General features: G+C 46.3%; 1 protein-coding gene across 1 annotated transcript in view; it reads right to left on the reverse strand.

Moving 5' to 3' along the window:
- Nucleotides 1-14,670: 14,670 nt before the first annotated feature.
- Nucleotides 14,671-24,793, reverse strand: part of LOC115135679 (ephrin-B3-like) — a 38,101-nt gene continuing 27,978 nt past the window's right edge. The window contains exons 3-5 of the mRNA XM_029670595.2: nucleotides 17,643-17,735; nucleotides 17,383-17,439; nucleotides 14,671-17,303 (exon numbers count right to left, since the gene is read on the reverse strand). Of these exons, the coding sequence (XP_029526455.1) occupies nucleotides 16,891-17,303; nucleotides 17,383-17,439; nucleotides 17,643-17,735 (563 nt within the window). The 3' untranslated portion in view covers nucleotides 14,671-16,890. The remainder of the gene's footprint in view (nucleotides 17,304-17,382; nucleotides 17,440-17,642; nucleotides 17,736-24,793) is intronic.

Genomic DNA, 24,793 nt, shown 5'->3' on the forward strand with positions numbered 1-24,793 from the left:
ACAACAGTGGTAGGCCTGATCACCGACAAGACAGCCTATAGGGAGGTCAGAGACCTGGCCGGGTGGTGCAGAATAACAACCTATTCCTCAACGTAACCAAGACAAAGGAGATGATTGTGGACTACAGGAAAAGGACTGAGCACGCCCCCATTCTCATCGATAGGCTGTAGTGGAGCAGGTTGAGAGCTTCAAGTTCCTTGGTGTCCACATCACCAACAAACTAGAATGGTCCAAATACAGCAAGACAGCCGTGAAGAGGGCACGAAGAAGCCTATTCCCCCTCAGGAAACTAAAAAGATTTGGTATTGGTCCTCAGATCCTCAAAAGGTTCTACAGCTGCAACATCGAGAGCATCCTGACTGGTTGCATCATTGCCTGGTACGTCAACTGCTCGGCCTCTGACCGCAAGGCACTAGAGGGTAGTGCGTATGGCCAAGTACATCACTGGGGCTAAACTGCCTGCCATCCAGGACCTCTACACCAGGCCGTGTCAGAGGAAGGCCATAAAAATTGTCAACGAACCCAGCCATAGACTGTTCTCTCCACTACCACATTGCAAGCTGTACCGGAGTGCCAAGTCTAGGACCAAAAGGCTTCTCAACAGTTTTTACCCCCAAGCCATAAGACTCTTGAACAGGTAATCAAATGGCCCCCCAACCCCCCCTTTCACACTGCTGCTTCTCTGTTTATCATATGCAGTCACTTTAAACTAGACATTCAAGTACATACTACCTCAACTAACCGGTGCCCCCGCTCAATCTGCATTGTTTCCTGCCACCCCCTATTTTACGCGACACTCTGTTTAGCATATATGCAGTCACTTTAGCCATACCTACATACCATCTCAATCAGCCTCACTAACTGGTGCTCGTATATAGCCTCGCTGTTATTCGTCACTGTCTTTTTTTACTGTTGTTATTTCTATGCTAATTGTTCACCTAATACCTTTTTTTTACTTAAAAATTTCACTGTAAGGTCTACACCTGTATTCTGCGCACGTGACAAATAAACTTTGCGTCGCTCAGAACAGATGATTCTAATCAACAAACAGTCAACCCCTTAACAAAAAAATATATATTTTACCTTTATTTAACCAGGCAAGTCAGTTAAGAACTAATTCTTATTTTCAATGACGGCCTAGGAACAGTGGGTTATCTGCCTGTCCAGGGGCAGAACGACAGATTTGTACCCTGTCAGCTCGGGGGTTTGAACTTGCAACCTTCCGGTTACTAGTCCAACACTCTAACCACTAGGCTACCCTGCCGAAATAACTTTACAATTGTAATATCTAAACGTTACACAGGTTCGAGGACCATTAACAGGAAACAGTACAGAGACAGATGAACACGCAATGTTTAAACTTTCGATTAGCTTGTTTGACAGATTAGCCCACATTAAGAGTATACCGAAATGACATCAATCTGTTGCATCCACTAGACAGCTTTCCCGAAATACAATGTACCATGGATTCAGCTGAAGTTCTCAAGATGACCAAAACAAATACTGTACTTCTGATGGTAGTAAAGACAGTCACCCATTTGAATACATTGGTTATTTTAGAAACACAATGTACTTTTCTTAAAGAATCCTCTTATTGGAGGGTGATGCCAAAAAAATGCCTGGATATCAAACCAGCAACGCTTCCCCAAACAAAAGGACAATGCAGTGGCTTTACATGAAGAACATCTGGAATATTATCCCATGAATAAACTGATGGCTAAACGCAACACATTCAGAGCAATCGACCACACTCCAAACATTTCTTCAAAGCAGTCAAAATGGTTACACACAGAAATAAACCAAAAGTAAGGATGCCATACAACCTATTCACACACAGGACCTTTGTAAGTTTCCTGCATGTCCCCCCCCCCATGACAAGGATGCCCAGGGAAACACCAACCAAAACTTGAGTTCGTAGCCTGTCAATTTTCTTCAGTTACAAGATTCTAACAGTTTGAAGTTTAGGTGATGTCCATCTACTGTAGGACCCCAGCTAAAGAGCAGGCAGAGATGCAGTTCAGTTTAAGAGTCAGGTAATGGAGAAGATACATGGCAGGGATTGACTGACACGACTCATCTTGAATCGAGACTTAATTGGCTTTGTATGGTTGGTCTAAAAGTAGAGAGGTGGCAAACAATAAGTGACATGCATAATACAGCGGCTGTTATGGCAAAAGATCTACGTCAACAGATTTTCAATAAGCATATAACTGGGTAAACTTAGGCATAAACAGCAGTTAACAATGAATGGCCAGAAAGGTGCAGGCAAAGCTATAGTACGCTCATTTATCCACTGCTATATAGTGATTGCCTGCCATGCTAACAAAAGTAGCAAGCATAGCCATACAGCAGGCCTACTTAGTGTAACAAAGGCAATGCACAAGTGCAACATTAACATGTGCCCATTTACAGTACAAGCACCAAAGGGAACAGTGCAATACACTCAAAATGTTTAGACATTAGCATGTCACAGCCATTAGCAGCTGATATCCACTATAGAAAACAATGGTTTGGGAGTCCTCATCTTTTATAAGATAAGACTTGTACTCATTAAGGACGCATGCTGTGTGTTTGACGTGCACAACTCCTCAGCTCTGTCGGTTTGAAGACCCGGATCGAAAGGAGACACCTTCAAACCTGTCCATCTAAAAACATTTCCATAGAGTTATATAGAGGGCACAACTGCCGCAAGTGCCCTCCCTCATATCTATGTCACTAAGCATGGAATTCTGTACAAAGACTAATGTCCAACTGGCAGTTCCTTTCATGCATTACCATAAACCAATAATACGTACCAAGATAGTGGCTTGCTCAACTCAGACATCTATAAATACTTCAAGTTAAATATCACAGAGGCTCATTTCAAATACCTACCATATTGATGACTGAGTAGAGCAAGCCACTATCTGGGTATGTATTGGTTGTCTGATTGATGATTCATACTGGTGAAGTCAAAAGGAACTGCCAGTTGGTTTTCAATCTTAGCACAAAATTCAATGTGGATGCGGGGGAGGGCATTCTTGGCAGGTTTGTTCACATTTCCCAGCAAGAAAACCAAAAATGTTGCTTAAACAGAGCAACAAAGAGCCACTGGCAACCAACACTAAACAGGTGGGGTTTTAGGAGGGGTTCTAAAAGACTCATGGGGGTGTTAACTGAAAGTTGACTAGCAACAAAAACTGGAAACAAAAAGACATCCACCATGAGCACCCAATTAATTTGCCCAAAACGAAGCAAACAAATGAAAAACACACACCAAACTTAGACAGGAACCAAATGGAAAAAGGTGGAGCAAAACAAAAACAGGGAAGAAAAGCTAAAGGCTTGTTGTCTTGAAATGAAGTTAAGCCTCACCAACTAAAGGTGTTAACCCTCCACATCTCTGAAGACAACTGGAGCACAGGGCCAGTCACTCTTAAATAGCACCTGGGCCAGCACAGGTGAAACACCATCACACTAACGAGATGGCAACCAGCACAGGTGTAACACATACTGAACAACGAGGTGACACCAATCGGTGGGTCCTCCGGGCTAACGAGCCATACATGCTAAAGTCCAACTTCAAAACATAAATGGAAAAACCAAAACATGTAACACCTTCCCCCTAAGACAACAAATATATCCTATATTTTTTTGCTCACCACCAACAGAAAACAACTTGCATTGCACAACATAACCAACTTAAAGGCATTGTGTTCTCCAATGGCTGTCAACAATTAAATATAAGACAAAACGCACTTTACTTTAAAAAATATATATAGTTGCCTAAAATGAGAAAAAAAGAAGAGACCAGCACACTGTTCTTGATAGTATAACTGCTCTTTAATAAGATTTACGTATTGGCCTCAATGCCTTCATCAGCTCTGACGATGCACCTGCATAAAAGATAGCTCAGATGTGCGAGTGCCTTTTGAATTTTTATAGTTACCTAAAACTCAGTTTTGAGAAACTCTCCTCCTCCTGGAACTAGCGCAACCAAAACAATACTAATCTCCAACATGGCAAAACATGCAGTCAAAACAAATTGAGCAACGGCAACAATTGCTAAATGCAAAAAAACGTATTGACTGCCCACCCTTGTAAGACAATCAGCAACCAAATTGTCCTTACCATGGTCTGATTTCAAGGGGAAACTCCTGCAATATCCATAGTAACTTTCCTCTCATGATTTTCCTGAGTCCCCGAGTGGGGATTGAGGGATTGAGGAGTACGCCACCTCAGTCATCGGCTTCATCAATAAATTCATCAATGACGTCGTCCCCACATTGACCGTACGTACATACTGTATCCTAACTAGAAGCCATGGATTACAGGCAACATCCGCAACGAGATAAATGCTAGAGCTGCCGCTTTCAAGGAGCGGGACACTAATCCGGATGCTTATAAGAAATCCTGCTATGCCCTCAGACAAACCATCAAACAAGCAAAGTGTCAATACAGGATTAAGGTTGAATCCTACTACACCGGCTCTGACACTCCATGTATGTGGCAGGGCTTGAAACTATTACGGTTTACAAAGGGAAACCCAAACGCGAGCTGCCCAGTGACACGAGCCTACCAGACGAGGCAAGCAACACTGAATCATGCACGCAAGCACCAGCTGTTCTGGATGACTGTGTGATAACGCTCATGTAACCGATGTGAAATGGCTAGCTAGTTAGCGTTTCAATCGGTGACGTCACTCGCTTTGAGACCTTGAAGTAGTGGTTCCCCTTGCTCTGCAAGGGGCGCGGCATTTGTAACGATGGGTAACGATGCTTCGAGGGTGACTGTTGATGTGTGCAGAGGGTCCCTGGTTCGAGTCCAGGTTGGGGCGAGGAGAGGGGCGGAAGCTATACTGTTACACCCAGTGGCAGGCCTGATCACCGACAACGATGAGACAGCCTGTAGGGAGGTGGTCAGAGAACTGGCAGTGTGATGCCAGGACAACAACCTCTCCCTCAATGTGATCAAGACAAAGGAGCTGTTCGTGGACTACAGGAAAAGGCGGGCCGAACAGGCCCCAATTATCATCAAAGGGGCTGTAGTGGAGCGGGTTGAGAGTTTCAAGTTCTTTGGTGTCCACATCACCAATAAACTATCATGGTCCAAACACACCAAGACAATCATGAAGCACGACAAAACCTTTTCTCCCTCAGGAGACTAAAAAGATTTGGCATGGGTCCCCAGATCCGCAAAAAGTTATACAGCTGCACAATCGAGAGCATCCTGACCGGTTGCATCACTTCCTGGTATGGTAACTGCTCGGCATCAGTCATAGACTGTTTTCTCTGCTACCGCACGGAATTTGTATTCGTGGTCCTGGGAACTGGACCTTTTTTAGGACACATTATTTTTGCCTTACTGAGATTTACTGTCAGGGCCCAGGTCTGACAGAATATATGCAGAAGATCTAGCTGCTGCTGTAGGCCCTCATTGGTTGGGGACAGAAGCACCAGATCATCAGCAAACAGTTGACATTTGACTTCAGATTCTAGTAAAGTGAGGCCGGGTGCTGCAGACTGTTCTAGTGCCCTCGCCAATTCGTTGATATCAATGTTGAAGAGTGTGGGGCTTAAGCTGCATCCATGTCTCACCCCACGGCCCTGTGGAAAGAAATGTGTGTTTTGCCCATTTTAACCACACCCCCCCCCCTCCCCAACACCACTTTCCATCAATTTGTATAGAAGGCCCTCGTGCCAAATTGAGTCGAACGCTTTTATTTAAATCAACAAAGCATGAGAATACTTTGCCTTTGTTTTGTTTTGTTTGATAATCAGGGTGTGCGGGGTGAATATGTGATCTGTCACACGGAAATTTGGTAAAAAGCCAATTTGACATTTGCTCAGTACATTGTTTTCGTTGAGGAAATGTACTAGTCTGCTGTTAATGATAATGCAGAGGGGTTCCCAAGGTTGCTGTTGACGCATATCCCACAGTAGTTATTGGGTCAAATTTGTCTCCACTTTTCTGGATTGAGGTGATCAGTCCTTGGTTACAAATATTGGGGAATATGCCAGAGCTGAGGATGATGTTAGAGTTTAAGTATAACCAATTGGAATTTGTGGTCTGTATATTTTATCATTTCATTTAGGATACCATCAACCCCATAGGCCTTTTTTGGGTTGGAGGGTTTGTATTTTGTCTTCATTGTAATTGGAGAATCCAGTTGGTTCCAGTTAGTTCTGGTAGTCTTTAATAGTTCAAAATCAAATACAATTGATTTATATAGCCCTTAATACATCTGCTGATATCTCAAAGTGCTGTACAGAAACCCAGCCTAAAACCCCAAACAGCAAGCAATGCAGGGGTAGAAGCACGGTGGCTAGGAAACACTCCCTAGAAAGGCCAAAACCTAGGAAGAAACCTAGAGAGGAACCAGGCTATGAGGGGTGGCCAGTCCTCTTCTGGCTGTGCCGAGTGGAGATTATAACAGAACATGGCCAAGATGTTCAAATGTTCATAAATGACCAGCATGTCAAATAATAATAATCACAGTAGTTGTGGAGGGTGCAGCAATCAGCACCTCAGGAGTAAATGTCAGTTGGCTTTTCATATCCGATCATTAAGAGTATCTCTACCACTCCTGCTGTCTCTAGAGATTTGAAAACAGCAGATCTGGGACAGGTAGCACGTCCGGTGAACAGGTCAGGATTCTGAAACTGAAGCAGCAGCACGGCCAGGTGGACTGGGGACAGCAAGGAGTCATCAGGCCAGGTAGTCCTGAGGCATGGTCTTAGGGCTCAGGTCCTCCGAGAGAGAGAGAGAAAGAGAGAATTAGAGAGAACATACTTAAATTCACACAAGACACCGAATAAGACAGAAGAAGTACTCCAGATATAACAAACTGACCCTAGCCCCCCGACACATAAACTACTGCAGCATAAATACTGGAGGCTGAGACAGGAGGGGTCAGGAGACACTGTGGCCCCAACCGATGATATCCCCGGACAGGGGCCAGGGGCCAAACAGGAAGGATATAACCCCATCCACTTGCCAAAGCACAGCCCCCACACCACTAGAGGGATATCTTCAACCACCAAGCTATTTGTCGTCCTTAACGTAGGAGACACTGCTAGCTAGCCAACAGCTAGCCAACGTCTACCGAATAGAACTTCCTCACTCAACAACCCGGTCGCATTCCGCTTCGCTCCACAGGTAGTATCACATTTTCATTTCATTTCATTACAGTACAACGGTTTGATTTGTTTGATCGTAGCTAGCTACATAGCTAGCTACATAGCCGTCTTTGTATCAAAGATAATTGTGTAGTCTAGAGCGATTTTCTAGGTTAGCTAGCCAGCTATTGTCGTTCTTTTAACACAACGTAACGTAATCAACACTGCTAGCTAGCCAGCTAGCCCCCGAATAGCAGCACTGTAGAAACTATCACACTCAACGGAACGACTTGATTAGTGTAGTGTCAACAACGCAGCCACTGCCAGCTAGCCTACAAAGTCAACAACGCAGCCACTGCCAGCTAGCCTACTTCAGCAGTACTGTATCATTTGAATCATTTTAGTCAATAAGATTCTTGCTAGGTAAGCTTAACTTTCTGAACATTCGAGACGTGTAGTCCACTTGTCATTCCAATCTCCTTTGCATTAGCGTAGCCTCGTCTGTAGCCTGTCAACTATGTGTCTGTCTATCCCTGTTCTCTCCTCTCTGCACAGACCATACAAACGCTCCACACCGCGTTGCCGCGGCCACCCTAATCTGGTGGTCCCAGCGCGCACGACCCACGTGGAGTTCCAGGTCTCCGGTAGCCTCTGGAACTGCCGATCTGCGGCCAACAAGGCAGAGTTCATCTCAGCCTATGCCTCCCTCCAGTCCCTCGACTTCTTGGCACTGATGGAAACATGGATCACCACAGATAACACTGCTACTCCTACTGCTCTCTCTTCGTCCGCCCACGTGTTCTCGCACACCCCGAGAGCTTCTGGTCAGCGGGGTGGTGGCACCGGGATCCTCATCTCTCCCAAGTGGTCATTCTCTCTTTCTCCCCTTACCCATCTGTCTATCGCCTCCTTTGAATTCCATGCTGTCACAGTTACCAGCCCTTTCAAGCTTAACATCCTTATCATTTATCGCCCTCCAGGTTCCTCGGAGAGTTCATCAATGAGCTTGATGCCTTGATAAGCTCCTTTCCTGAGGACGGCTCACCTCTCACAGTTCTGGGCGACTTTAACCTCCCCACGTCTACCTTTGACTCATTCCTCTCTGCCTCCTTCTTTCCACTCCTCTCCTCTTTTGACCTCACCCTCTCACCTTCCCCCTACTCACAAGGCAGGCAATACGCTCGACCTCATCTTTACTAGATGCTGTTCTTCCACTAACCTCATTGCAACTCCCCTCCAAGTCTCCGACCACTACCTTGTATCCTTTTCCCTCTCGCTCTCATCCAACACTTCCCACACTGACCCTACTCGGATGGTATCGCGCCGTCCCAACCTTCGCTCTCTCTCTCCCCCGCTACTCTCTCCTCTTCCATCCTATCATCTCTTCCCTCTGCTCAAACCTTCTCCAACCTATCTCCTGATTCTGCCTCCTCAACCCTCCTCTCCTCCCTTTCTGCATCCTTTGACTCTCTATGTCCCCTATCCTCCAGGCCGGCTCGGTCCTCCCCTCCCGCTCCGTGGCTCGACGACTCATTGCGAGCTCTCAGAACAGGGCTCCGGGCAGCCGAGGCGGAAATGGAGGAAAACTCGCCTCCCTGCAGACCTGGCATCCTTTCACTCCCTCCTCTCTACATTTTCCTCTTCTGTCTCTGCTGCTAAAGCCACTTTCTACCACTCTAAATTCCAAGCATCTGCCTCTTACCCTAGGAAGCTCTTTGCCACCTACTCCTCCCTCCTGAATCCTCCTCCCCCTCCTCCCTCTCTGCAGATGACTTCGTCAACCATTTTGAAAAGAAGGTCGACGACATCCGATCCTCGTTTGCTAAGTCAAACGACACCGCTGGTTCTGCTCACACTGCCCTACCCTGTGCTCTGACCTCTTTCTCCCCTCTCTCTCCAGATGAAATCTTGCGTCTTGTGACGGCCGGCCGCCCAACAACCTGCCCTCTTGACCCTATCCCCTCCTCTCTTCTCCAGACCATTTCCGGAGACCTTCTCCCTTACCTCACCTCGCTCATCAACTCATCCCTGACCGCTGGCTACGTCCCTTCCGTCTTCAAGAGAGCGAGAGTTGCAACCCTTCTGAAAAAACCTACACTCGATCCCTCCGATGTCAACAACTACAGACCAGTATCCCTTCTTTCTTTTCTCTCCAAAACTCTTGAACGTGCCGTCCTTGGCCAGCTCTCCCGCTATCTCTCTCAGAATGACCTTCTTGATCCAAATCAGTCAGGTTTCAAGACTAGTCATTCAACTGAGACTGCTCTTCTCTGTATCACGGAGGCGCTCCGCACTGCTAAAGCTAACTCTCTCTCCTCTGCTCTCATCCTTCTAGACCTATCGGCTGCCTTCGATACTGTGAACCATCAGATCCTCCTCTCCACCCTCTTCGAGTTGGGCATCTCCGGCGCGGCCCACGCTTGGATTGCGTCCTACCTGACAGGTCGCTCCTACCAGGTGGCGTGGCGAGAATCTGTCTCCTCACCACGCGCTCTCACCACTGGCGTCCCCCAGGGATCTGTTCTAGGCCCTCTCCTATTCTCGCTATACACCAAGTCACTTGGCTCTGTCATAACCTCACATGGTCTCTCCTATCATTGCTATGCAGACGACACACAATTAATCTTCTCCTTTCCCCTTCTGATGACCAGGTGGCGAATCGCATCTCTGCATGTCTGGCAGACATATCAGTGTGGATGACGGATCACCACCTCAAGCTGAACCTCGGCAAGACGGAGCTGCTCTTCCTCCCGGGAAGGACTGCCCGTTCCATGATCTCGCCATCATGGTTGACAACTCCATTGTGTCCTCCTCCCAGAGCGCTAAGAACCTTGGCGTGATCCTGGACAACACCCTGTCGTTCTCAACTAACATCAAGGCGGTGGCCCGTTCCTGTAGGTTCATGCTCTACAACATCCGCAGAGTACGACCCTGCCTCACACAGGAAGCGGCGCAGGTCCTAATCCAGGCACTTGTCATCTCCCGTCTGGATTACTGCAACTCGCTGTTGGCTGGGCTCCCTGCCTGTGCCATTAAACCCCTACAACTCATCCAGAACGCCGCAGCCCGTCTGGTGTTCAACCTTCCCAAGTTCTCTCACGTCACCCCGCTCCTCCGCTCCCTCCACTGGCTTCCAGTTGAAGCTCGCATCCGCTACAAGACCATGGTGCTTGCCTACGGAGCTGTGAGGGGAACGGCACCTCAGTACCTCCAGGCTCTGATCAGGCCCTACACCCAAACAAGGGCACTGCGTTCATCCACCTCTGGCCTGCTCGCCTCCCTACCACTGAGGAAGTACAGTTCCCGCTCAGCCCAGTCAAAACTGTTCGCTGCTCTGGCCCCCCAATGGTGGAACAAACTCCCTCACGACGCCAGGACAGCGGAGTCAATCACCACCTTCCGGAGACACCTGAAACCCCACCTCTTTAAGGAATACCTAGGATAGGATAAAGTAATCCTTCTCACCCCCCTTAAAAGATTTAGATGCACTATTGTAAAGTGGCTGTTCCACTGGATGTCATAAGGTGAACGCTCTGGATAAGAGCGTCTGCTAAATGACTTAAATGTAATGTAAAATGTAACTTACCATCCTGAGACAAGGCCGAGTATAGCCCACAAAGATCTCCGCCACGGCACAACCCAAGGGGGGGCGCCAACCCAGACAGGAAGATCACATCAGTGACTCAACCCACTCAAGTGACGCATCCTTCCTAGGGACGGCATGAAAGAGCCCCAGTAAGCCAGTGACTCAGCCCCTGTAATAGGGTTAGAGGCAGAGAATCCCAGTGGAAAGAGGGGAACCGGCCAGGCAGAGACAGCAAGGGTGGTTCGTTGCTCCGAGCCTTTCCGTTCACCTTCACACTCCTGGGCCAGACTACACTCAATCATATGACCCACTGAAGAGATGAGTCTTCAGTAAAGACTTAAAGGTTGAGACTGAGTCTGCGTCTCTCACATGGGTAGACAGACCATTCCATAAAAATGGAGCTCTATAGGAGAAAGCCCTGCCTCCAGCTGTTTGCTTAGAAATTCTAGGGACAATTAGGAGGCCTGCATCTTGTGACCGTAGCGTACGTGTAGGTATGTACGGCAGGACCAAATCAGAGAGATAGGTAGGAGCAAGCCCATGTAATGCTTTGTAGGTTAGCAGTAAAACCTTGAAATCAGCCCTTGCCTTAACAGGAAGCCACGGTAGGGAGGCTAGCACTGGAGTAATATGTCATGCAATAAAATGCAAATGAATTACTTTAAAATCATACAATGTGATTTTCTGGATTTTTGTTTTAGATTCCGTCTCTCACAGTTGAAGTGTACCTATGATAAAAATTACAGACCTCTACATGCTTTGTAAGTAGGGAAACCTGCACAATGTTGGGGGACTTTATGTTGGGGGACTTTATGTCACTCCTGAGCAAAAATTCAAGCAGCTCGGCTTTGTTTGATGGCTTGTGATCATCCATCTTCCTCTTGATCACATTCCAGAAGTTTTCAATGGGGTTCAGGTCTGGAAATTGGGCTGGCCATGACAGTCTTGATCTGGTGGTCCTCCGTCCACACCTTGATTGACCTGGCTGTGTGGCATGGAGCATTGTCCTGCTGGAAAAAACTATCCTCAGAGTTGGGGAACATTGTCAGAGCAGAAGGAAGCAAGTTTTCTTCCAGGACAACCTTGTACGTGGCTTGATTCATGCGTCCTTCACAAAGACAAATCTGCCTGATTCCAGCCTCGCTGAAGCACCGTGGGGGGTGTCATCACAGATCCTCCACCAAATGTCACAGTAGGTGCGAGACACTGTGGCTTGTAGGCCTCTCCAGGTCTCACAACCACTGTGGCATTTGGTGGAGGATCGGTGATGATCTGGGGGTGCTTCAGCAAGGCTATTTAAAATCTATTTAATCCATTTTGAATTGAGGCTGTAACAAAACGTGGAATAGGTCAAGGGGTAGGAATACTTTCTTAAGGCACTGAATCCTCTCCAGGTCCTGAATCTATAAACTCTTAAACTGAACTGCATCTCTACCTCCACCTGATCTTTAACTGGAGTCCCACAGTAGATGATAATGTATAATAATCATCTCTATCTCCACCTGCTCTTTAACTGGAGTCCCACAGTAGATGATACTGTATAATAATCATCTCTACCTCCACCTGCTCTTTAACTGGAGTCCCACAGTAGATGATAATGTATAATAATCATCTCTACCTCCACCTGCTCTTTAACTGAAGTCCCACAGTAGATGATAATGTATAATAATCATCTCTACCGCCACCTGCTCTTTAACTGGAGTCCCACAGTAGATGATCATGTATAATAATCATCTCTACCTCCACCTGCTCTTTAACTGAAGTCCCACAGTAGATGATAATGTATAATAATCATCTCTACCGCCACCTGCTCTTTAACTGGAATCCCACAGTAGATGATAATGTATAATAATCATCTCTACCTCCACCTGCTCTTTAACTGGAGTCCCACAGTAGATGATAATGTATAATAATCATCTCTACCTCCACCTGCTCTTTAACTGGAGTCCCACAGTAGACGATAATGTATAATAATCATCTCTACCTCCACCTGCTCTTTAACTGGAGTCCCACAGTAGATGATAATGTATAATAATCATCTCTACCTCAACCTGCTCTTTAAATCGAATCCCACAGTAGATGATAATGTATAATAATCATCTCTACATCCACCTGCTCTTTAACTGGAGTCCCACAGTAGATGATCATGTATAATAATCATCTCTACCTCCACCTGCTCTTTAACTGGAGTCCCACAGTAGATGATAATGTATAATAATAATCTAAACCTCAATCAGTTACAATATTGTAACTGAATAAAATATTGTGACAGTCTTGGAACCAACGTTTTGGTCAGTGTTTCCCTGGGCAAGGGAGGACATGCAGGAAATGTATAAAAGCAATCCTTGGTTGTGTGGTGTGTGTGTGTGTCTGCGCGCGCATGTGTATTTACTTAATTCCTGGAGCAACCATTTTGTGACCAGACTGACTTGAAGAAATGTTTGGGGGTGTGGTCGATTTTGTTCTGAATGGTATGCGTTGAGTTTGACTATCAGTGAGATTATTAATGTGTAAAAATGTTCAAGATGTAATAATGCAATAATGTCCTTTGGGTTTCAGTTTGTTTGGAGAGGCTTTGCTGGTTCGAGGCCCAGGCACTTTATTGGCATCACCCTACAATAAGGGCACTTTAGGTCATTTGTATTTCTAAAATATCTATGTACGTAAATGCAGAGGTTACTGTTATTTCCTCCCATCAATAGTACAGTATTGCTTGTCATTTTGTGAACATGGTCAGCTGAATCTCTGCGAAAACACTGTATTTCAGAAAGCTATCTAGTGAAAGTAACAATTTAAGTTATTTTGGTGTACTCTCGTGTGTGTTATTTATCTGTCAAACAAGCAAACCTAGTCTTCTAGGCATTAATAAACAGTTCATGTTCTTTGTATTGGCCTCTGTATTATTTTCCTTCAATGGGCCTAGAACCTTTTCTAACGTTTGTTACAATTGTGATAGAAATGCTATATTTTTGCTCGGGTGTTGTCTGGTCCGTTGCATTGTTCAAGACTCACCCAACTCAATGGGTGGCCTGTCACGAACCTGTCATATGTTCTGGTTGAGGTGTTCCCCTCACTGAACAGTAACTGGCGTTGTCTCCGTCCCCTCACTGAACAGTAACTGGCGTTGTCTCCGTCCCCTCACTGAACAGTAACTGGTGTTGTCTCCGTCCCCTCACTGAACAGTAACTGGCGTTGTCTCCGTCCCCTCACAGAACAGTAACTGGCGTTGTCTCCGTCCCCTCACTGAACAGTAACTGGCGTTGTCTCCGTCCCCTCACTGAACAGTAACTGGCGTTGTCTCCGTCCCCTCACTGAACAGTAACTGGCGTTGTCTCCGTCCCCTCACTGAACAGTAACTGGCGTTGTCTCCGTCCCCTCACTGAACAGTAACTGGCGTTGTCTCCGTCCCCTCACTGAACAGTAACTGGCGTTGTCTCCGTCCCCTCACTGAACAGTAACTGGTGTTGTCTGGTGGTGCCATTTTAGCTAACCCTATCCGGCAGGTGTTTTTACAGTCATGTCTGCAAAAATACTACAGTATACTAGTCATGTCCACAAAATACTATAGTGAATACTACCGTGAAGTCCGCAAAAACACTAGCCGTGTCCGCAAAAACACTACAGTCAATTACATAGTACGTAAATATTGTAATACTACAGTGAATACCATAGTACGTTAAAGAGAGTAATACAGTTTTTAGACCATATCATTTTGTTCATGTGGGTACAAGGAGAGACGAAGAGAAGGATGCATACACGTACACAAAGGGCAAGGAAAAAAACAAGGCATTGGACAATTCAAATTCCCTTATTGCCTAGCAGCATCCAACCAAATGAGACTGCGGATCAAACAAGCGGTTAGAACTGTGTGCGCGTGTTATCCTGAAACAGATGCAGTGTGAGAGGAGGGAACAGGAGCCTCAGAAGAACACACCTGTGTCAACATGAACACTCAAAGAAACACACTTGAGACACAATGATTTTATAACATACTTAGGTTTTTATGTAATCCCCCCCCGCCCCCAAAACTGGAATGTACGTCTGGAAAGAGGTGATTGGGAAGGAACAGGAGAGCAGAGACACTGGGGAGGCAACCTAAACCGTCCTGCAAAGTCTCAACATTCAGTCTCATCGATCTCAAAAAGGTCTCCTTAACCATCTGCCTACCACATCAAACCATTGTCTCATCCCTTGTCTCACCAACACCTGATCCATCTCTCCTCAGTTCTGAAAAGCAGGGCCCCCTCCTCTGGATGAGGTTATTGGCACAAAATGACTGAGTGGAAAATAGTAGTTGAGAAAGACAAATGAAACACTATGGCAAATGGTACACAGAATACGGTAGAATGGGACACAGAATTACACTGGCCTTAAGTCCAGCTGGTCCCTGGTAGAGAACTAAAAGCAGAATGTCTTGAAAGGTACACAAGGACAGGACATGTTTATTCTAGCACCCAGAAAATCACTTTCTTATCAGAGGCGTCTGCCGCCGTGTCTCAGGTAGTGTGCTGTTGCTTTGCTGTCCAATCAGAGTCCAATGTTGTCGAAGAGTTGTGATGTAAGTATGAGGTCCAGAATGTCCCAGAGTGATGAAATGTCCCAGAGAGGTGTCAGACCCAGAGAGGTGTCAGACCCAGAGAGGTGTCAGACCCAGAGAGGTGTCAGACCCAGCCGGAGCTGGACTGATCTGTGATGTTTCCCGATCACTCCGTCACTTCCTCCAACACTCTGACTACAGACCTCAACATCCTAGAAGTCATCACACTCCATAAAAACGACAATAGGAATCCATTAGTTTGTATGAAAACATGAAACAATACATCTAATTTCTGTGTATGAGGTGTGGTCCTGAGACTCGAGGACTGAGTTTTTAAAGCCAGCGTGTAAGACATTTCCTCCGTAGCACTTTGTTACGTGCACATTGTGTTGAAACGGTCCCGTAGACAAAGGATGTTCTAAGTCACATTGGCATGGACTCCACCATGGTGCTATACATGTTGACTATCGTCTGTGGCATTTCAACGATGACCTCTGACCTTTTCGCTTTCTTTACTTGCTGCATTCCTCTCCTCAGCCAGCCAACCGTTGGTCATCAGCTACCAATGCATTGTGGGGAATGAAAAGAGACTGCAGCTGCCACAAAACCAAACAGATCATTTGTCTTGAAAAATACACGTTCACCAGTCACAGAGGAGCAACATAAACAATACAGTGGGGTTAAAGGTTTCTGTAGCTGTGTGTGGATGTGTGTGTGTGTAGCTGTGTGTACAGTATGGGAGAATCACAGTGTTTGTGGGTTCGTCTGTTCAAACACGTTGCCAATACTCTTCCTCTTCTTGAGTATACCTCTTTGTGCTGTTCTCCTCCTTCCTCTGTGAAACTTTATATACAGAAAAGTGAACTATTTCAATGCTAAGGCATTGTAGAGTGAGAGGATGGGATAAAGGAAGAGTAGATCCTTCATTTCGAAGACGAACACAAAACACAATCCTAAATACCAGTACCTAGATCTCATCTAGACTCCAAAACAGAGAGCATACAACACTGACAAGAAAACAGTGCCTAACAGAAATCTGATCTGAAATATCTACAAACGAGTTAGGAAATCATTCTATTATGTCATCTGTAAAGGATGACCGTGGGTAGAAATCCTGCTTTGATATTTGCTCGTGTGGTTTTGGTTTTAAGACTCTGACATACCCCGAAAACAAAAGTTATCACGCACCACACATGAGCAGATGTACTGCTTGTGTGTACGTGCGCACGCACACAAAAACACGTTCACTCACGCAAATATACACACACACAGACTAACCATTTGAAAAGTTTTGACATTTCATATCTAGTGTCAGCTCTCACTTTGAGTGAGAGGCGACACTGAGCCGCTGCCACTCTGAGTCCATCAGTTTAACGGCCCTCATGTCCAGGCCTCATGGACCCAATCATAGGGTGCAAAGCAGGGAAGAGGTCCTACCCCAACCAATACACAACCACCCCCCCCATCCATCCACAGTGGCAGGCCACTGTACAGTACAGTCCATAGGGCAGGAGGGTGAGGGCAGCCATCCCGACAGTCAGTCATAGAGAGTGAGGTGGGAGGATAAGGGTGTGGAGGGAGCTAGAGGGACAGTTGGATTTCTACGTTGAAAACAGCAGTCTATTTGTGGATACTGCGTCTATGCCAGCTGGGCCGTCTAGATGTCTCCCTCATACTTTGTAGTAGATGTTGGCTGGGCTCTGGGGGGGCATCTCCTGGACGATGTAGACGGGGTGACCGTAGTCCCCGCTCACCTTCTCGTAGTGCGGGCAGTAAGCCTGGTCTGAAGTCCGCAGCGGGATGATGATGTCACTGGGCTCCGAGCCGTTGTTTCCTCCGGCGGAGGAGCCGGCCCCGTTGTTGCTGCCCCTCTTGGGGGTCAGGGTGGCCAGGGTCAGGGTGGGGTGATGGGTCTCAGAGTGCTTGTTCTGTCGCCAGCGGTAACACACCACACAGACGACAGACGTCACGATGAGGAGGAAGGCTCCGCCCCCTGCCGCTCCAGTGATCACCGCCACGTTAGAGGAAGGTAAAGGGTTGTTCCCCTCGCCCTCTCCACCAGCCTTGGGCGTGGTACCGTTCCCTGTTAGGGAAGAGGGGTTAGGATCAATGACTAATACTGTAGATACTGTATCATTAAACCAATGAGGAGAGTACTGTACCTTTGGGGTGGAAGCGGTTTGAGTCTGGTTTGGGTTTGGGTGGGAGGCCATATGCATCTATGGGAAATCACACAGTTTCTTTAGGGTTGTGAACAACATTACATAGAACAGTTTCATGAATATTGTTACAAAATCTGTACAAGAATATGCCAGACCCCATGCAGATGAATTTATATGAGGATGATTACTATTGAAAGACTAATTACAGCAAATCAAAGAGAATATATATATTTAACAGTAAGGATGGTGATGATACTCACTCTGTCCCACTTTGAGAATCACCTTCATCCCTCGTGTCACACACACTCCTCCTCTCGTGCTGTCCAGCCCCTGCCTCGTCCCATCAGAGGTAGCTAAGTGAGGAAGAGGAGGAGTGGAAGACTACCGTTAGAGAGATACCTAACACTATCTCACACACATGTCAAACTATGCAGTTGAAGTAAATATTGTCAGGTTGGATTACCTCAGCAGGAAACTACATGGAGTCAAAAGCCCTCAAATTATTCCCATCTTTTTTTCACACATGGTAATACATACAGTCATACATATATTCTGAAACCACACTTACACACTCTGTAACGTGACACACTTCAACACGTAACATCAGGCAAGCTCACACACACACACACACACACACACACACACACACACACACACACACACACACACACACACACACACACACACACACACAAAACCATGGCACAGCTGACACACTGTGAACCCAAAGACACAGCCATGTTCTATCAGACACACTGTGAACCCAAAGACACAGCCATGTTCTATCAGAGACACTGTGAACCCAAAGACACAGCCATGTTCTATCAGACACACTGTGAACCCAAAGACACAGCCATGTTCTATCAGACACACTGTGAACCCAAAGACACAGCCATGTTCTATCAGACACACTGTGAACCCAAAGACACAGCCATGTTCTATCAGACACACTGTGAACCCAAAGACACAGCCATGTTCTATCAGACACACTGTGAACCCAAAGACACAGCCATGTTCTATCAGACACACTGTGAACCCAAAGACACAGCCATGTTCTATCAGACACACTGTGAACCCAAAGACACAGCCATGTTCTATCAGACACACTGTGAACCCAAAGACACAGCCATGTTCTATCAGACACACTGTGAACCCAAAGACACAGCCATGTTCTATCAGACACACTGTGAACCCAAAGACACAGCCATGTTCTATCAGACACACTGTGAACCCAAAGACAGCCATGTTCTATCAGACACACTGTGAACCCAAAGACAGAGCCATGTTCTATCAGACACACTGTGAACTCAAAGCCACAGCCATGTTCTATCAGACACACTGTGAACTCAAAGCCACAGCCATGTTCTATCAGACACACTGTGAACCCAAAGACACAGCCATGTTCTATCAGACACACTGTGAACTCAAAGCCACAGCCATAACACGCACACAATACCCCAGACACACTGACCACCACATCCCAGCCACATCCCCTGACCTTTTAAACCCAAACCCAGTCATATTAATCCAAACCAAGACCATTTAAACCCTCATCAGCCATAATCACAACACACGACACCCCCCTACAGCCTCTACCTCCTATTTACCACTTGAGGCTTTAGATTACAACAGTAGGTAAAGTATAGCTGTAAGGAAAGGTATCTCTCTCTCTCCCCTGTCTCCCTCCCTCCTTCTCTTCCAATTAGGTGTAAAAACCATAAATGAAAGAGTGATAGAACAGAAGAGCAATAAATCATGGAATGATAGAGAACAGAAAGCATTTTAGGTTTATTAAATGAGAAGCAGAAAGAAGAGAGACGCAAGGAGGAGTGAGTCATGGAGATGGTGACCAAGGAGGAGTGAGTCATGGAGATGATGACCAAGGAGGAGTGAGTCATGGAGATGATGACCAAGGAGGAGTGAGTCATGGAGATGATGACCAAGGAGGAGTGAGTCATGGAGATGATGACCAAGGAGGAGTGAGTAATGGAGATGATGACCAAGGAGGAGTGAGTAATGGAGATGATGACCAAGGAGGAGTGAGTCATGGAGATGATGACCAAGGAGGAGTGAGTCATGGAGATGATGACCAAGGAGGAGTGAGTCATGGAGATGATGACCAAGGAGGAGTGAGTAATGGAGATGATGACCAAGGAGGAGTGAGTAATGGAGATGATGACCAAGGAGGAGTGAGTAATGGAGATGATGACCAAGGAGGAGTGAGTCATGGAGATGATGACCAAGGAGGAGTGAGTAATGGAGATGATGACCAAGGAGGAGTGAGTAATGGAGATGATGACCAAGGAGGAGTGAGTAATGGAGATGATGACCAAGGAGGAGTGAGTAATGGAGATGATGATCTGTGGTGAAGGAGAGAAAGAGAGAGAGAGGGCGTGCTGTACAGCCACGGACAGAAACAGGCGGAAGTTGCTCGGAAAACCCCCAACACAAGACAAAAGGGAAAGTTGTTAATACATTTAAATAAAACAAGACTGACCCATTAACACACGAGCACACCCACTCTGTAACAGAGGAGGATTTATACACAGACAAGCGACAGGAGGAGGGGGGGGGTATTTTCGCCTCTGGCATATCCTAAATTGACCCAGCGAGTAACCAACTTAGCCCAACCCCACCCCCCCCTCCTCCCCTTGCCAAACCTCCCCCTCTCTTCTAAGTGAGAGAGCAGCTAAGGGATTGACCTGTGTTGACGAAGGAGTGTAACTCCAAAAGATGGGTTTACCCCGCCTTTAACCGGGCTAAATCGTGACCCGTTTAACCCATCCCATGTGAAATTAAAGAAATCTCTGTGCCTTGCATAAACCCTTTTCCCCACACAACAACCCACCTGGACAAAAGGAATGCATATGTTAGGATGCTGTTCATTGACTACAAGCTCGGCCTTCAATACCATAGTGCCCTACACCAGGTGTCGCAGGAAGGCCAAGTAGATCATCAGGGACCCCAGCCACCCAAGCCACGACCTGTTCTCCCCGCTTCAACCACTCAGACGCGGGCAGAACACTTACCTTACCTAGTGCTCCCCCTATGGACATTCTTATTACACACTCTGAATTTGAAAACATCATTTTAATTCAGTTCAGCAGATTCAGGCTTTAGTTGTGCCCACGTCAGCTGTCACTCTGCCCAATTGGCCAGTCTCCATCAGCAGTAGCAGCACATACAGACACATTGGGAAGCTACATTAGGGCCAAGTTGGTAAACAGGGCAGGCAGTCTCTCTCTCGCCCACTCTGTCCACCAGGGTGTTAAAACAGGGACACTGTCCTACGGGAGGTCACTGAACTCAAATATCTTGCTGCATTTTTTTGCCGGCTTGCGCCTTGCAACATGCAGTCAACGTAACGCCATAGCAGTCAGCGTGCAGTCAACGTAACGCCATAGCAGTCAGCGTGCAGTCAACGTAACGCCATAGCAGTCAGCGTGCAGTCAACGTAACGCCATAGCAGTCAGCGTGCAGTCAACGTAACGCCATAGCAGTCAGCATGCATAACGTAACGCCATAGCAGTCAGCGTGCAGTCAACGTAACGCCATAGCAGTCAACGTGCATTCAATGTAACGCCATAGCAGTCAACATGCAGTCAACGTAATGCCATAACAGTCAACGTGCAGTCAACATAATGACATAGCAGTCAACGTAATGGCATAGCAGTCAGCGTGCAGTCAACATAACGCCATAACAGTCAATGTGCAGTCAGCGTAATGACATAGCAGTCAACGTGCAGTCAACATAACGCCATAGCAGTCAACGTGCAGTCAATGTAGCGCCATAGCAGTCAACGTGTAGTCAATGTAGCGCCATAGCAGTCAACGTGCAGTCAACATAACGCCATAGCAGTCAACATGCGGTCAATGTAGCGCCATAGCAGTCAACGTGCGGTCAACATAACGCCATAGCAGTCAACGTGCAGTCAACATAACGCCATAGCAGTCAACGTGCGGTCAATGTAGCGCCATAGCAGTCAACGTGCGGTCAATGTAGCGCCATAGCAGTCAACGTAATGACATAGCAGTCAACGTGCAGCCAACGTAATGACATAGCAGTCAACGTGCAGTCAATGTAGCACCATTGCAGTCAACGTGCAGCCAACGTAATGACATAGCAGTCAATGTGCAGTCAACGTAATGACATAGCAGTCAACGTGCAGCCAACGTAATGCCATAGCAGTCAACGTGCAGTCAATGTAGCACCATTGCAGTCAACGTGCAGCCAACGTAATGCCATAGCAGTCAACGTGCAGTCAATGTAGCACCATAGCAGTCAACGTGCAGGAAACGTAATGCCATAGCAGTCAACGTGCAGTCAATGTAGCACCATAGCAGTCAACGTGCAGTCAATGTAGCACCATAGCAGTCAACGTGCAGTCAATGTAGCACCATAGCAGTCAACGTGCAGCCAACGTAATGCCATAGCAGTCAATGTGCAGTCAATGTAGCACCATAGCAGTCAACGTGCAGCCAACGTAATGCCATAGCAGTCAACGTGCAGTCAATGTAGCACCATAGCAGTCAACGTGCAGCCAACGTAATGCCATAGCAGTCAAAGTGCAGTCAATGTAGCACCATAGCAGTCAACGTGCAGCCAACGTAATATGCCATAGCAGTCAACGTGCAGTCAATGTAGCACCATAGCAGTCAACGTGCAGCCAACGTAATGCCATAGCAGTCAACGTGCAGTCGACGTTCCCTTACAGGGAAGTGGATAGGTTTGGCTAGACATGGTTGGAAATCTAGACTGCAATCTGTATGTTGTAAAGTACAGTAGCCTAATATCAGCCCATTGTTAACAAGCCTGTTATCTGGTGTTCTAAATGAGGTGTGGTCTGTGTGTAGGCTATGTTCTAAACATGACTCAGCCAAGCTCCATGCAGTACAGTTATCTGGTGTTCTAAATGAGGTGTGGTCTGTGTGTAGGCTATGTTCTAAACATGACTCAGCCAAGCTGCATGCAGTGCAGTTATCTGGTGTTCTAAATGAGGTGTGGTCTGTGTGTAGGCTATGTTCTAAACATGACTCAGCCAAGCTCCATGCAGTACAGTTATCTGGTGTTCTAAATGAGGTGTGGTCTGTGTGTAGGCTATGTTCTAAACATGACTCAACCAAGCTCCATGCAGTACAGTTATCTGGTGTTCTAAATGAGGTGCGGTCTGTGTGTAGGCTATGTTCTAAACATGACTCAGCCAAGCTCCATGCAGTACAGTTATCTGGTGTTCTAAATGAGGTGCGGTCTGTGTGTAGGCTATGTTCTAAACATGACTCAGCCAAGCTCCATGCAGTACAGTTATCTGGTGTTCTAAATGAGGTGTGGTCTGTGTGTAGGCTATGTTCTAAACATGACTCAGCCAAGCTGCATGCAGTACAGTTATCTGGTGTTCTAAATGAGGTGTGGTCTGTGTGTAGGCTATGTTCTAAACATGACTCAGCCAAGCTCCATGCAGTACAGTTATCTGGTGTTCTAAATGAGGTGTGGTCTGTGTGTAGGCTATGTTCTAAACATGACTCAGCCAAGCTGCATGCAGTGCAGTTATCTGGTGTTCTAAATGAGGTGTGGTCTGTGCGTAGGCTATGTTCTAAACATGACTCAGCCAAGCTCCATGCAGTACAGTTATCTGGTGTTCTAAATGAGGTGTGGTCTGTGTGTAGGCTATGTTCTAAACATGACTCAGCCAAGCTTCATGCAGTACAGTTATCTGGTGTTCTAAATGAGGTGTGGTCTGTGTGTAGGCTATGTTCTAAACATGACTCAGCCAAGCTGCATGCAGTGCAGTGCAGTGCAGTGCAGTGCAGTGCTGCTCTATCCCTGGTTGGTATAGTGGGGTTGGACTCTGATGTCTGACTCAGATAAGGTTATGTTGTGGCTGAGGGGCACATAAAAAGTGGCAGGCTTTAACATCCATTAAAACAAACTCTGCTCAGCTCACAGAGATGAAGCTTTACACTCGGCTGGCTGTTACAGTAGGTGGAAGGATGCTAAAAGGTATGAATTTAGGATTGACAATAAACCATTTGCGATGATGTATTGATCGTAACATACTTTTTACTGTGTGCAAGACATTGGCTCCTATTCCATCTTAACATAGTAAACAGATATACTGTATGGTCTAAAACACGTTTTGTATTGTGCTGCATGAGCGCACGTTTACATTCACATGCACTCACCCAAACCATGTGTACTGCAAGAAATTCCCCTGCGTATTGATTTAAACCTGCTTCCAACAAGGCACAAATATACTTATCTTAGGAATCTGGTGACTGGGATTGATTGAATAGGGTTCCTTGTATTGATAAAGGGCCCTTCTGCATTTGCTACATCCATTTTTTTTATATATATATATATTTTTTAAACTTATGACTGAAATGTACTCATTGATTCTTGAAGAATATAACTTCTAAATGCCTCATGAGCTTAGTTCAACCATGCCATCAGAACCAAATGTTTGTAAACAAAGTAAATGTAAAACACCATAAAGCCTCAAAACATGGTCACATTTTTTTAATGATATTATTGATGGTCAGTCCTTGCATCCATAGCTCGGTCTATGATTTTAAGAGTGGTTACATTTCTCCAGTCCCATCGCTCAGCTTTTTACCCAAACAGGGGCAGAGAACACTCTCTTATCGTTTGAACTGCTGATTGCCGCTTTAAACACTCAGATTCTTCCCTCTCTATTCTCCCTTACATCCCTGTCCATGCAAGCTTCAAATAATTGGTTTATAGGCTAACACACCCTCTTTCAAATTGAATTTGTGTTTTTTTTTTTGTAGGTTGTAACTTGGGCCGAAACAATTTTCCCCAATCTGTGTGGGCAGCAGTGTCTCCGGAGCCAAATAGCAGTAGCCCTGCCTCAGTGCACTAATCTGTAATTCGTGGAGTCACTGAGGACACCGCCTGATTGGACACAAATTGAAACAGATGACGCTTCACCTCTCTTTGATTGGATGAGGCCGTTCACTGAATACTAACTGTGGTTATTAGGCAATAGAAGGCTTGGCAGTTGAAGCAGGTATTCAGATTTAGGGTCAGGGTTCACCTTAGCTAAATAGACAGATTCACACCTGTGACTCAGCATCACCTGTCCTTCCTTGTCTTCTCTCTTTCGCTGTTCCGCTCTGGCTATCAACGCTTTCTGTCTCTGCAGGCCATCTGTGTCTCCGTCTACACCTTCATCACAGAAACCTCTCCCTCATCAGCATTGTACCTCAGGTACATCATGTACATCATTACATTGCAGAGCAATGTCTCTCTCCACATTGGCTAGTTCTGTAGTTATAGGGAATGACGCTGAAGCCCAAAACACAGCGAGCTGATTTCCAATAGAGTAAAAGAAAGATGGACCAAAATAGGGTTGGAAAAGGTGAATCGATGGCAGACATAAGACTGAGGTGAGAG

Source organism: Oncorhynchus nerka, linkage group LG10 (assembly GCF_034236695.1).
Source record: "Oncorhynchus nerka isolate Pitt River linkage group LG10, Oner_Uvic_2.0, whole genome shotgun sequence".
Taxonomy (NCBI): Eukaryota; Metazoa; Chordata; class Actinopteri; order Salmoniformes; family Salmonidae; genus Oncorhynchus; species Oncorhynchus nerka.